The 15,497-nt window shown below is 39.2% G+C and overlaps 1 protein-coding gene across 8 annotated transcripts in view; it reads right to left on the bottom strand.

The window, feature by feature from the left end:
• The window catches only part of TUB (TUB bipartite transcription factor), a 146,725-nt gene that overhangs the window by 28,842 nt on the left and 102,386 nt on the right, over positions 1-15,497 (bottom strand). For 4 of the 8 annotated variants that reach the window (XM_048305758.1, XM_048305760.1, XM_048305755.1 and 1 more), the window contains exon 4: positions 6,229-6,366. The exons of 2 other annotated variants lie outside the window; for them this stretch is intronic. In XM_048305758.1, coding sequence (XP_048161715.1) covers positions 6,229-6,366 — 138 coding nt within the window. The remainder of the gene's footprint in view (positions 1-6,228; positions 6,367-15,497) is intronic. 2 more of the 8 variants (XM_048305761.1, XM_048305757.1) reach the window with 1 other exon arrangement.

Here is a 15,497-nt window from a genome sequence, read left to right as displayed (position 1 = left end):
TTTAAGAGAAGAAAAATCAATTTCAGTATTCTGAAGAGTGCATCACTGGTAGAGTGTGTTATTAAGCGTTATGAATGGTTCCACTGGTGAGCACATTTAAGGGAATGAAATATGTAGCAAGACAGAGAGGATAAAAAAAAAAAGAAGAAAAAAAAGAAAAAAAAAGAACCTCTGCTGCATTAGAACACTGTAGGTGGTTCATGGCAAATGCAGCACTATTTAACACTTGTGTGTGTGCATAATCTTTGTAGCTATACATGCATGTGTAAAGTGGGATTCAATGCAGCCATACATACACATTTTCCTATATCACGAGGTATAAGTGCATCTTTTAAGCCATAGTTCAAAAGTCAGCTTTACTACCACCTACCAAATGTCTGAAAACAATTGAAAACACTTCCAAGCTTGTGTAATCATGATATTCAAGGTGGATCTCTCCCTCTCTTTGCCTCACTGACTCCTTTTCCTCCACTTCCTAGAAGGATGGTTCTCTGTGTAATAAAACAAGCCACTCATCTATTCTGTGCTTAAGGACAGGGTCAAAAGAAGCAAAACATTTGAGTGGGTTGTGCCAAAAAAGAAAGTTTTTATTGCTATGGTCAGCGTTTTTTACAGCGCTTCCCAAAATCAGGTAGGGAAAAGTCTGATAGAGATGGCCTTGAATACCTGCTAAGAAGAAAGGGGAATTTTTGAGAGGCAAATGCAAAGGAGGGCAGAGAGGAAAGAAGAAAATTGGAACAACCCTCAGAACACCAATCCCGTCAGTAAAGGCCTCTGGTGCACTTTGACACGGTCATGTCTCAGATGAAAACCAGAGGTACCAGAAATGAAAACAAAGCAATACTGGGGGAAAAAAAAGCATCAATAAATGAGCATTGCTGGCATTTACATCCTATAAACTACGATTCATCAATCTCTGTATTCTCTTAGCACCTAAAATCTTCTAGACAATATTTATAAATAGGCAGCACCAATCTCTTAAAAGCTGGTAATCTAAACCACTGAATGGCAAACGAGATTACGTATCAGAAAAGGAACATAACACAGAAAACAAGTAATTCTGTCCCTGCTTTACAGATGAGGAGCTGCAGGATAGAGAAGTTCTTATTCTCTTTTTATAGAGCATTTAAGGCACAAGTTTGATGCATGAAGCTGGGCATACTGCTCACAGACTAAGAATATGATTAGGCCCTTTGCAGATCAGACCTGGAGACCTGACCAAGGTCGGGCAGGAGGCCACTGGAAGAGAACAGGCATTTTCTGAGCTCAGTTACTGGTCTGACAAAGGAGTCATATCCACGTGGATAACACCCAAGGCTGTGGGTGAAACTGCTATTCAAGACCACTGCAGAGCAGCTCTCCCTCCAGCTGAGGGATGGCAGCACAACCCTTCAAAGAACGGCCTGCTCTGAGGTCAGGGACAGGGAATCTCGGGGAGATCTGACACCAGAACAAACAGTTTCCATCCTGTAGAGAACCTGGCTTAAAGCAAACCCTGCTGTCAATATGTTCTACCCATTTCCCAGTATATTCCTGTTCTCATGGGGGCTGTACATCCACTGATAGGGGTTCAAGCAACTGCAAAATCACACAGGGATTTTTTTAGAGGGAAAGGGAGCAAATAGAAATTTTTTTCAAAAGGACATCTAGAGGTGATTTAGTCCAAACCTCCATCAAAAGAAGGACTGTTGCTGGCACCAGATCAGGACACTAAAAGCAAGTACTTTGAGCACTAAGCTCTATATTTACTTTGATGAAATCTAGAAAACAGTAGCAGGAACTGTACATTCATAAATCTTTATCCTTAGGTCAAAATTACTTCCTCACAATCAAGTTCATGTGTTGCCAAAGCACAGCCTGAAAGGTTTGTCAGATCTAGAAATAACAGGACTTTTCTTGGTGGAAACTCACTTATTGTTCATCCTACCCTTTCTTTTTAGTGCCTAGGGAAGCTGAGATAAATCCGCTTTACGTGAACTTCCCTCCCCCCATCAGAAAGGAAATGCTACAGTGAGAAATGATGCTTCTTACCCAACAACTGCTGCTGCTTTCTGAGCCAGCCAGTGTTAATGTAGCTGCTTGTTACATACGAAAACGGGACAGGATGCATAAATCAAAACAGTCAGACAGGCGTGAAAGAGAGAGAAGAAACACGGAAGAAGCCAACCAAATCAAAACATGGAATAGCCACCCTGTCAGGAAAAGCTCTGTGTGTCAGAGCAGCTTGTCTGCTTCCTGACTCCCAGAAAGTCAGCAGGAAATACCCAACGTACCACTTACGTTTAAGGTACAGCATAAGAGAAAAAATTCTGCGAAAGTATTGTTTACTTTGATATTTTAAACACATCCAAGTTCCTGATTTCGCTGACAAAAAAGAAATCTTCATTTATGTTGTCCATGGCAGTTCAGAGTAGGGTTTTCCTAGAATGTACCTACATAGTCTAAGTGCAAGAGTTTTGGGAAGAAAAACCAAACCCAACCAACCACCAAGAACTTTTCCCAGAATGATTCCTGAATTTTCATATCAGATTTCACTTTGTATTAACTCCTGGCTTCATATGCTTTTCTGGGGTTTTAAAGGTTCCATTTTATCTTCCTGATTTGCCCCATTCACTGCACACAGCCAAAAAAAGGCACTTTATCCTGTATATTTATTAACTTCTTTGTAAACCTATCTTAGGGGAAAAACCCCACCAACCAAAAAACCACACACACTATGTACCTGATAAATTTTCATGAATCTCCTTTTTAAAAGAATCACCAAGGTATTTTATAGCTAAAGATGCTCTGGTTTCGTAATACTATGTAGGTTGCATACTTTTCATAGGTTCCTGCTGCAAATATTTTCACTAATTTGCATGATTTTTCTGTTGAACCACGTAGTGATGCTGTACACTGGGTTCACTGCTATCCTTAATCACCCCAATCTGCCACAAATCAAACCAGAATTTGATCCACTATCTGCATAGGAAAAGCATTTTACATATGCATTTGTTACACTTTGAGGGTTTTTTTCTTTTTTTTCCAATACTGAATATTATGTCAGGCAATAAACTGTGAGACCAAAGCTTTCAGAAATACCAGTTTAATGAGCTAAGCTACTACAAAATGTCATCAATTTACTGCTGTTCCAGGCTCTGTCCCACAAAAATTATGGTTCTTTTTAAAAATAGGCACAGCACACACTGCATACTGCCATTAAGAAATACCAGTAATAATCACAGATTCAGAAAAAATTGCTGAATACCATGTTACCCATCACAGAATTACAAAGTGCACTGACATGAGCAGTTAGCTACATTCCTTCTCCTATGCCAGTGTAACTTCATTAAACCTGATATTTCTCTCGCATTTGTCTTTAGCACATTGTTCTGATCACAGCTTCATCACTCTTCAAGCCACTTAAAAAGGCATTACACATCTAAAACCAGAGTGCAGTCATTACACTGCAGCTTCAACAGCTACTCATGTATAATTCAACAATTTCTTTCTCTGAATTAGCTTCTTATTCATAGGATCTGGTCTAAATGTTCGTTTCTCTTAAAAGACAAAGAGCTTGGCTCTGCTTAGGAAGGTAAGGTTTACTATAGCTAAATACTAACAGAAACCTTTAAAATGCTATTTTAGCATGTTAAGTGCACTCACCCCTCAGCATTCATCCTGCTCATTCACAGGACATACAAAGGTTACACTCAGAGTGGAGACAAACCTGAAGCAATTGCAAAGCTAAAAGCAGAACCTAAAATTTCCCAAGATTTGCTCTAATTAACAATGATCTCCCCCCAACAAAATCTCTTGTGCCAAAATACGGCATAAAACCCTTTCCCCTTCAGCAATTTTCATAGTTAGATCTGAAGTTATTAGCAAATCCATTCAATATCATTATAAAATATCTTTTCTTAAAATTCACATTTATTTTAAAAAGTAACTGAAAATTAATACAAGTTCCACTACAGGGTTCTGTTACCACTTGCATTTTCTTCATTCCTAAGTACAAAATTAGCTGTGTCTGTAGTGGATTTATCAGTAAAATCCCTCTGGAATTTTAAAGATGTATTTGGTTTTACTTTTACATCCAATAAAAAAATATTTTGCAGCTTTGATAAGGATGGAAGACTGGAAATCCAGTCAAGATCCTCCCAAGTTTACAACACTGTCAAAGGTAAACCAGATATTATTCCAAGGGTGAAATGATACATGAATGCACAGTTAAACACCAGTTTACATAAACAGTAGGTGAGCTCGATGAGGTGCTATGTGTATGCTCTGAACATACTTTAACTGACTTTTATTTGCTACTAATCATCAACATGAACTTCTGGAGAAGAGATACTCAGCATTTTCTTTAGTATAATTGATGAATAACCCCTCCACCCTCTGAAAACTTGGAACTGATGGGCAAATGCTGAAGGCCAGGGAAGAGCTCCCATAGTGCAGCAGGATGAGCAATAGGAATTGCAGCAGAGGCTGAGGTTTCTGGAGCTGACAATATTAGTTCCCAACACATGGGACAGTGTCAGCACACCAAAGGTCTCAGTCTACACAAAGTGACTTTACTTTTACTGACATAACTTGCTTTTATTAACATAGGCCAATGTTTGGCTGCCTGGGGGATTTTTCAGAAGATGAGTAAAATTAGAACGGGCATATGAGAAAAATTCTAGGTGCTACCTGCTGTGGGATAATAAAAAACTGTGCAGCTCAATATCTTCAGTTCTGAACACAGTACAGACACAGGCATGTCAAAAGAGGCATTATATGAGATAAAACAGAGCCTCAGGGCTATGCTGCAACCATGATTTAAGTATTAGCTCACATAATGCTCCCTTACAGATTTTCTTTTAAACCAGCAAAAGAATTTTTACTCTTCAGCAAGATGTACTTCAAAATAAAACTGACATTTGTATTTCTATGCTGGAATGTCATTACTTTTTACATTAAATGGGGAAACATTTGCTTTCTGTTCATTTATTTTGCCAACTATTTTTACATTCAGTTAATTTTACCTTTGACACACACCATCTTTTCTCAAATATATGAATAGCATTTAGCTCAGGGCCAGGCTCTAAAGCCTGTATAACCTAGAGCTTCCCTTGCAGCCAGAAAAATAACAGAGAGAGAGATGCTGTAGCTTCAGATCTCAAGAATTAAGCTGCAATACGCAAAGGATTTTGCTAAGGTAGGCTCAAGTCCTGCAAAATCCCTATAGATAAGCCCCAATACTTTGACCTCAATAATTAACCTTATTAGTCATTGCTATCTTTAAAGAGACTTGTCAAGGATATACACTACTTTCTCAGTGAAGCAACAGTGGAGAAACTGTTGGACATGCACAAGACAGGAATACAGTACAGTCCAGGCAGGACAGTGTTACAGGACAGTGGCCTAACTCAAGAACTGTAAATTATTGGAAAGTTATTTCATTTCATTAGTCATTCAGCACCAAATTAAAAGTAACTGTATGTGGTACAGCAGCATCTCTTTTTCTGTGAGTGTACATATATATATATATAATTTAAATACCAGTAAAGTTTCTCGTTACTTCTTCCACCTAGTGTATGTAGCTCAAATTGTAAATCTATTAGTGGCCAAGAAATGTCATTTCTACCTACCTTTTTGTCATTACCAATAGTGTATTTTTTTTGTCTACCTAATCCTACACAAAGCCATTGCAGAAAATTTTTCATACAAACACCTCCCATTTGCCAGGTGGGATAGAGTAACACTGAAGTAACAACTTGAAAAGTTCCTTTGAGAATGTTATCTCAGTTTTGTTGAATTGATTTTCAAAATGTCTCTTAACCTCTAATTTTTATTGTTTAAAACCTCAGTCAGAGTCTGGACAGAAGCAGCTGCAACCTAAGGCTGCTTCTCCAAACTAGATTACTTTCAGATAATCGAAAAAAGCACACTCTTCTAAGATGGTTCTCTTAACACTGCAGGCAAACACCATCATCTTCCCTTCAGAACTTTCTTTCTCCTCTTCAGCTTGAACAATCAATCTCCTTTGGAAAAGACTCCATTGACAAATTGCAGCCATTCTTGACTCCGAGGCTGTACATGCCCAGACAAGACCAAGTCACATACATTTTCCAACCTCAGAAAAATTTCAGGAAATTACTTTTAGACAGTTTTCAGATTTTCAAATAAATTACATAAAAAACAAGAGAGAGAATTGACAGCAAAATAATGAATTTAATATCTGACATGCAGCTGCATGCAGCTAACCTTTGTGTTTCCCTTTTTTCTCCTTTCTGGTGCTGCTACTCTGACAGCTTGCAGCTGCTGCCTTGGCTTTTTTAGTTGGTTTCGGAGCTTGGGCGTCCACTACCACCTTTACATCTTCCTGTTCAGCCTCCTGCACTGCTTCAGAGATTCAGGGTACCCCACCAAAAAAGAAAATAAACAGAGAGAGAAAAGAGAAACAGAGAGAGAGAGACGAGAGAATGAATTGAGAACTTTGTGAAGGCATAAAAGAGAAAGCAAACATAGCAGAGTTTGGTATTTCAGACAATTCATGCAGTGAGGAGAGTCAAGTAAACCAGAATTTGCAAAGCTACAGCAAAAATCTGAAAGTGTTAGGTTAGCTGAGATACATTTCCTTACTTTCTTCCTCCTCACAATAATATATCAACTCCTATCTTTCAATCCAAAAGTGACATCAGAGTATTACTGTGTTACTGAGCTACTGTAGGAAGTATTTTTCCTCATAGTAAAGCTCAGCCAGAATGATCATCAACAGTGGCAGCATGAAGGCAGAAAAATTTTATTTTGACTTTGCAGCATCCATGCTTAAAGCTACATCCTAACTCTCTAAACAAGGAATCATCTGAAGGTTACTTTCAAAACACATCTTGCACAATTGTGTAACACAGCATAATGAGTAGATTTGCCATGCAATTTAGGTAAAACTATACCCAAGCTGAATTTAAAAACCCTTCCTACTTTGTAGCACACACAAATTAATTAATGCCTTGGAAGGACTCTCTACAAAATATGCATGGCATAATCTGTGAGTGTCAGCATAATTCACACTCCTTGTTTTCAAAGTAAAAAGAAGCTTTATCATTTTCCTAAAAGCATGACACGCTTTGAGGTCAATATTTGAGTCTGTGAAAGCAACACACACCATAACTCTTTCCTCTGGCTAGACCAAATCTTGAAGTTAGACAAATATCACAATTGCCTTAGTGAAATGCATAAATAAACTGTCAAATTTCATACTCTGAACTGTAGGTGGGCACTAAAGAGATTTTGGAGTTGGCTGCTGGTCACTGGTAAGTGCTAAGCCCCACTGGCTTCATGTGGTGATGATGGTTTCTCTCCCTGGCACATGAGCCTTCCACCCTTTTTTTTTTCCCAAAACGAAAGTACTTTCTTTAAAAGGATAAAAAGTCCACTGAGGATCATTACTGGAAAGAACTGGTTGCCATAAAATTACTTAAAAAATATCCAGAAAAACTTCTTAAACGCCCAAAGGACTAAATGATTCTCAATGACGTGTGTACTGACACTATTCTCTATTATGAAGGGGAAAATTCTCCCTAAGCTTTTGGTCTGTGAAGCAACTTTGCTCTTCAGCAAATCCTTCAAGCGCATGAATAGAAATAGAAACGCCAAGGAGATTCTCAGAGGAGAAAGATGAAACAGATTTAGTCATGTCTGTGTAGACTGCAGCTCCCAAACCTGCTGCTACCCTCCCCAGCACAGCAATCTGTTAGGAGTAGCATTGCATTCACAACACAGCGGGCACCTGAGGCACTCAATAAGCTCATGCTCCTTTTCTCATTGTGCACAGGGAGAGCTCCAGTTCTATAGAGAATATACATTCAATTATTAGAGCAGCGTCTAGAAGTCCAAAGAAACAGTTTGGCACTGGCCAATTTTTCATGCCTGTCTTTGTCAAACACTAACCACAGGACTGCTGAGTGGAAAGGAGCACTGGAAATGAGTAGGACAAAATCAAAGGAAGGAGCGCCCAGGACGCCAGGGAAAATGGCACATAAAAGACAGTACTGGGACCTACTTCCATGGGCATGGCAGCCTCAGACCAAGCAGGGAAGCAGAGTCCCCTCCCCACAGCCTTTCAATAGGTGTGATTCGCCAAAGCAGCACTTATGCTATATTTGTACCTCAGTCTCTCTTTAAAAACTAGGCTGTGTTCTTTTAATGTGTGTTTCGAAGAGGATAATCCACATTATAATTAAATTCCGTAGTTTACAAATGATCTATATTAAATGGCCAGACAGCTCTCTAAATCATTTTAAATTCTTCTTTCAGAAAAAGCACCATCTACTTGGTCCAAAGCAATGATTAATCAGCAAAGGATGAAACTTTCTGACATTATTAATTGCAAAGTTAAAGACTTATCTTCTCTATCTTGCCAGCCACACTTTGATCTTACAAGTAAAGCCCTGAATTTTTTTGAGTTACTTTTGCCTCAAAACTTGAAGCAAGAGGTATCTGATTAAAAGTTCAGTGAGGGAGCCCCACAGGACAGAGAAGGGAATGTTTCCATTGCTTTACTCTATGAGGCAGAGAACGGGATTTCAGCCCAGTAGCCATTTTGAGCATATACCTTCGCTGCTGTCTGTGGTCAATGGGCCTTTCAGACACAAGTGACAGAGGCTGCAAAATAAGATTTAAATCATAAACATAATGATACTGTGCCTGGGTCCATGAAAGGAATTGGCACAGAATGTCCTAGTTCTAAAGGATACACTTCTGAGCATTACCATTACATTTTAAGTACTACCTCTATAATAAATCCAAATTTAGTCCCAGCATGCCATCTCCACCACAAAACCACTTCATTCTTAGCTTTTAGCTATTTGGTAAATAGCAGACCTTGGCTAAGGCTCATCCACTCACTCATGGTTTCGCTGGTGGTGTCTCTGCAGACACCAAAGAAAATTTGCTTTCTGTACCAGTTCAGGTCAGGGTAGTTGGTTATATCCCTGCATTTAGGCCCAGGCAAAGCCCTGCTCTGCCCTGCCCATAAGCACTAACCTCTCCAAACACCTGCCCACTGCAGTGTGCTGGGAAGGGGAGGTTTACACAGCACAGCAGCTCCTGTCAGCAGACCAGCCAGGATTTGGATCCTTGCAGCCTGCAAACCTACAGGGACAGGTCTGTGAGCCTCCCCTGCTCAGTGGGTCCAGCAGGCTTGGATGTGGAACAAAGTAAAAGAATCCTGTTTTCTGTTTCCAGTGCTTTCTCCTGCCCTGGAGAGTTGGAAGAAGGACCATTTCTAAGCCCTCTGTACTCACTCTGCAGCTGGTCATTAGCATGTGCAGCTTTGAACTTCTCGAACCAGCACTCCTTCCAGGCTGCCTTTGTGGAGATGAAGCAAGTGAGAGAGGCAGTGTTTATCCCCAGCCACGTTGTCAAGGGATCAAATGTCTTCCCCTCTGCCCTTTACTGCATCTTTGGATCATTATCTAACAGACTGACAAGAATTTCCCTTCTCAGCAGGATGGAAACCTTGAGGTTAACTCTAGCCTGCATTCTCCAGAGGCTCTAGACAGTCCCATAAAACAATTCACAGTTCCCTGCAAGAAAGCCTGAATAAGAAAAATGAGATAAACTGGCTCCCTAAATAAAATTCACTGATACAACAATATGGTTATGTCCTTTGCTAGACATCAAAAAAGTTAAAAACAATGATAGGCAGCACCAGAGGATAAATAAATTAAGAACCTTAAATGTAGCTATATGGGGATGAAGTTTCAAGGACTGTCACTCAAAAATGCATTAATTTCTCTAAAGGTAGATATTTAGGCAGCTTTAAAAATCCCTATTGACATCATCTTAAACTGTAAGAGACTATATTTGAAGATCTATCCCAATACTTCACATGCCCCACCCCAGATTATTAAAATCTTCACTTAAAAAACCCAGAGATTTTCCTTTTTAATAAGAACTATTTGTTCGTACTAGAATTTGCATTCAGAAAAGAAAAAAAAGGAGGAGCAAGTGCTGTAGTGAGCCAGCATTCCAAACAGAAAAATCCACTGGACTCTCAGACCTGGTATTTCATTCTAGTTCGAACTTATAAATTGTAAAAAATAGTTTTGAGATAAATGCCAAGCTTACAAATAAAACAGTGACATGACTTTAATTTCAGTATTATTCATCCATGTTCATTAAATCAAGAACTGACTACTAACCTCAACAGAGTATTAAAAAAACTGGGTTTTGGGAGACCAAAAGGAGCACAGATTGCAATATTAATTCAGGATCTGAGATGAAAAGAGAAGAGGAACAAACAAGAAACAGTCTTTTAACATAACACAGGTGAGCACAGAAGGGCTTTGGCAAGGCAGAGAAGGGCAGTGCCCCAGCTTTGCCTTTCCCCACCAATGGCCTGACTCAGAAAAGGGGAAACAAGAAGCCTCTCCCATGAACCAGTTCCGTGATGAACAACACTCCAGGTTACAGGGATAAAGCTACGATGCACAATCAAATAAAAGGATGCAGTTTGTAACTATGTGAGTAAACTATGATGCAGACAACTCAAGTTCTTTTTCAATTCTGTAAATTACCCACGTATATTTATATGAGTGAATGAAAATGAAAAATACGTCTTTCCATCTGGCCTTCACGATGAGAAGTTCACACAGGAAATTAGTTTCAAAGTAGCATCAATGAAAATGCAGATATTTTTCTTGCCATTTGTATGACCATATTTCTTGATGTGAGTGCTTGTACATTCTTATGATCTTAGAGGAAGAAAAAAAAAGTCTGTGAATCATAACTATCATAACTTACCAATCTCTATCACATAAAAATGCCATGTGCCAAAAGATGGGTGCTTTTGATCAGTACATTATGTGAAGAATGAAGTAAATGAAAAATCACACACACAAAAAAAATTCTAAAATTGTGCAGTCTCTCTGGAAAACACTTTAAGTACAAAGAGGCTGAACCAGACAACAAGGTGTGTGAGGCAAGTATAAGGCAAATAAGGTATAAGGCAAATATTCATTCTATTTACCAACATCCTCTCAACACTTTTAGTGTTGAGAGGATGTTATGTAAAGAAAAATAAACTACAGTTCAGTCAGGGTGTATCTTAACAACTCAATGTGAATTGGTTGTCCTTTTCTTACTCTTGCCTGAGATGCTCTTGTGTTTCACTGCAAGAATGGCTTGTGGCTTTTGTTTGTAAAGTTCTAGCCTTAGTCAACCATGCTGCTTATTTGGGCTGTTGCTCATTATTAGTTTTTTTTAATCAACGTGGATTCTGAACTGGTCTATCATTTAAAAGACTGGAGTTTATCAGAAACATTCTGAAGATGGGCAAAGCCACAATATTTTACAATGCAATGAAATATTTTTATTAGTTTTACATAGACCACACAAATAGCTAAATACAAGGACCTGAATTAGGGCAAGGACTTTGATGTGTTAGTTACTGTTTAATCACATGCAAAGATTTGATTCCTGCTTCAAAATGCTTATAATCAAAGGCATTACTCCTCCAGCTAGTAACTTACAGCCAGATTCCAGATTCCCAAACCCTTATATTGCCTATAAATTCCCTAAGGCTCCTTGCAGTTTATGCCTCTAACACTGACATGTTGACCAGGCAGATGCTGCAAACCTGAAAATACTCAGAAGTGAAATGGACTGGGTTTTTTAGGGCTCAAAAAAAAAGGAACAACTGTACTGGTGCTGCTTAAGGCCATTATTAAAAGCTCATTGGTTTAAGAGTTCCTCAGAGAGAACAAGGGAAGGAATTAAATAAAAGATTCTTCTTAACCCCACGTATCTGCTGCCTAATCATCAGGAGGGGGAAAGCAAAGGAAGCATGTGAAGTGGAGAGTTGATAGCAATGAATTAGACTTTGGGAAAGCAGACAACGAATAAGGAAAGCTAAAATGATCTATGAAAAACCTATGCCAGGAAGATTAAAGACAGTAAGAAATTACATAATTACTTTGTAATATTGGGGCCTTGAGGGCACAACAAGGCTTTAATTGCCCTGACGAGCCTCCCTGGGGGCTTCCATCCACACCCTGCCCAGGGGCTTTCTTTCAGCTGAGCCCAGGGCTGTGCTGTAGGTGCTGCTTCCCAGCACTGCAGCATCTCCTTTCCATCCTGACTGGCACCCTGGAGGGGCCTGGCCCCTGTTCATCCCTTGCCATGCCTGAGACTGCAGGGAATCCTGTTGGGAGCAGCCAGCTCTGCCCGCCGTGTTCACAGCCCTTGGGATGGGGCTCTGCCTCCCAGGGCATTTCCTATGCTGGGAGCACCCTCACCTCCAGGCTCCTCAGATTGCCTAGGACAGAAAACAGCTAAATGTGAAGTAGCAACTGAAAGTAAATACACTTTAAGTGGGGCATTAAAGGAAAGAGAAGGAAGTTTCTCAAGCCATTTCCTCTCAACTTTCCTCTCATATCGTTCAGTAAGTATTAAGAACCACAAAAAGACCTGTGAAACATTTGCTACCCACTGCTCTCTGCTCCTTGCTGCTCGATTAGTTTGTTTATTTTGGAAATGCACTAGTGCAGTAAGGACTGCTGACAAATCAAAAAGATGCTTTAAAGATTAAGGTGAAGAGACTGTGGCTGAAATAAAGATTTCAGAATGCTTATTGGAAGTTAAGTATTTTGCCCACATGATGTTTGGAGTGCTGCCTGATCTGTCAGTATTAATAGCCCTTTGCAATGAACATTCCTTGCTATCTTCAAAAAATAATACCTTCTCATTTCAAGGTCAGTGGAATACAGGAATGGCAAGACTCTTTTGATGAACAGGCAAATATATGATTTTTTAAATGAATAGTTAACTGATGTCATCTTTTAAAGCTGACAGCTTCGGACACTCATCCAAAAACTCTCATCATTCATGGTTAATAGCAGAATGACACGTCAAATTTAACAATCCAGAGTTATGAATTGTCATCAGAAGTCTGTTTAACACACCACACAACCATTACATCTAGATGTGCTGCCAAATGTCAAAGGAGAAAAGGAAAAAAGTAATTTTGACTTTTTACACGTGGTTAATCTAAATCGCTAAATTGGAAGTTGCAGTGAAAATTTCTCTGAGACTATCTAATTGAAAACATTTTTAATTTCAAGTCTTATAGAAAAAGCCACAGCTGCAACAAAGTATGGCAATATTAATGAAAGCATATCTGGCACTCATTCAAATCTCTGCCTTCCTCAGTGCTGTGAAAAGAAAAATCACTCCCCAATGGAAATTTACCACTTTCACAGAAGTAAAATCTCTGTAAAAATGGGCTTTCAGCATTTGCATTAAATGTAATTAAATAATGTAATTAAATTGTTGCAGTAATTAGTGTATCTCTGCGTGCTATTTGGCTCCAGGAATGTTCAGTATTTGCAATCCAGATTGAAAAGAACTGTATTTGTAGCAGAATTTTGCAATGTCAAATCAGGCTAAAATGTTTGTTCACATTTTCAACAAACTTCACAAAATAAGTTAGGTAGAAATACATGAAAACAAGCAAGCAGGTGTAATTGTGACACATTACAGAATGGCAAGTAAAAGTTTAAAGAAACTTTACAGGTAGCAACATGTCCTTTTAAAGGACACTGAATTGAAAATAAACCAGAACACACGAAGAGAAGACAATGGAAGTGATCCCTCCTACAAAGAGGAATTAAATTTATTCCAGTGAATGAATGCCTTAGTTGTCTTTTATATAGAAATTAAATTTAATAGCATTACAAAACATTGTTATTGGTTCTTATTTGGCTATTTATAATGATGAAATAGCAATTGAGCTGTGTTTGGTACTGCAAGAGGGAGAGGCTTTATTGTAATAGTACCAACTAGAGCCATGGAACATCATAAAAGTCAGTGGAAGGATACCTATTCTTTGAAATGGCAGGCAGATAAATTTAAGGCCTAACTCTACCTACCTGATCTACAGATGCTGATGACTGTGTTACCACTGCAGCAGCTCCAGCTCAAAACTAACCCCTTATGGACCAGAGTGCCAAGGAGTTTTTGTCTCAAGCTGGTCTTTTTAGCTTAATTCATCTCAGTTCCGGCAGATAACTTTGGTTTTTATTAGCTAATTAAGCCTTATATCAATAACAAAAGGGTTTAAAAAATATATACTATATGCCAGTCATTTACAAGCTACAGCATCTGAAGACTTTTATCTGTAGGTGAAATATGGACACAAATGAGAAGAAATGTTCAGTGTGGAGACTTGGGCATGGTGGATTCTGCAGAGACACTTCCTTGCTGGAAGGGCACCCACCTCCTTAAAAGTCTCATGGCACCCAGAGGAATTGCTAGCAACACTTGGCAGAGAACATAAATACCATTTTGTCCTACAAATGTGTCACTTCTCTGACGTGAAGTCATCTAAGAAAAAAATTATGGCATTTCTGGCAATATACAATTAGCTTAACTAGAGAAATATGCTGCTCTACTGTGTCTACACACAAGTAACTCACCAGGCTGTTGTTCTATTCCAGAACAAAAATGACCGACTTTCTACTCCGAGCTCTGGTAATTATTCTGGAATTAAATGAGTTTTTATTGCAGAGTAGAGTTGCCCATGAGGGAACCATTGCAGCAGGGATAATGGCATCAGAATAAGCAATGGCAGTGTATGAAGGAGAATTTCCCCGCACAGATAACGGCATCAGAATAAGCAATGGAAGTGTATGAAGGAGAATTTCCCAGCACAGCTAATGGCATCAGAATAAGCAATGGAAGTGTATGAAGGAGAATTTCCCAGCACAGCTAATGGCATCAGAATAAGCAATGGAAGTGTATGAAGGAGAATTTCCCAGCACAGCTAATGGCATCAGAATAAGCAATGGAAGTGTATGAAGGAGAATTTCCCAGCACAGCTAATGGCATCAGAATAAGCAATGGAAGTGTATGAAGGAGAATTTCCCAGCACAGAAAGCCCAGCATCTGAGAATTGCTGAGATGTTATCTCTGACCTACTTTGCTCAAAGTGCCGTAGAGATATCTACACACAGGCATCCAATTATTTGTTGAAATCAACAAGTACTTTTGTGCTACACAGAATTAGTACAAGTTAAAAAAGAGAGCAGAGCAGGATGATAGGTGGAAAGAAGTGTTCTTTCTGTAGCATTTGCTAGCACAGGAATTGATTTCACAAACATGCTCATCCAAGCAGTGTAGTTCATTCAGTAGAGCGTCAACTCCCATCAAAGAGTCATTCTTAACTTGGGATCAGCATGCCCATAACAGCAACAAATGAACGGAAAAGAGCAGAATAGTTCTTTAGAAACAGCCCAGCTGTCTCCTGCATCCGACACTGCCACATACAAATGTTTTCATTGAAAGGGAAAAAAATGCTAGCCCTGAAGCTCAATGCCACAGTTAAAAATGGTCATCAAACCCCAAAACCTACCATGCAAACTGGGGAACTGAAGACATTAGGCACACTCTCAGAGAAGGCCACACCAAAAAAGGACACTTCTGGAGTTCTTATAATATTTTCATAAGCAACGTGCCTAACAAAGGATTTTACA

This window comes from Corvus hawaiiensis, chromosome 6 (genome assembly GCF_020740725.1).
Source record: "Corvus hawaiiensis isolate bCorHaw1 chromosome 6, bCorHaw1.pri.cur, whole genome shotgun sequence".
NCBI classification, from domain to species: Eukaryota; Metazoa; Chordata; class Aves; order Passeriformes; family Corvidae; genus Corvus; species Corvus hawaiiensis.
This window is presented reverse-complemented; position numbering and strand designations above follow the sequence as displayed.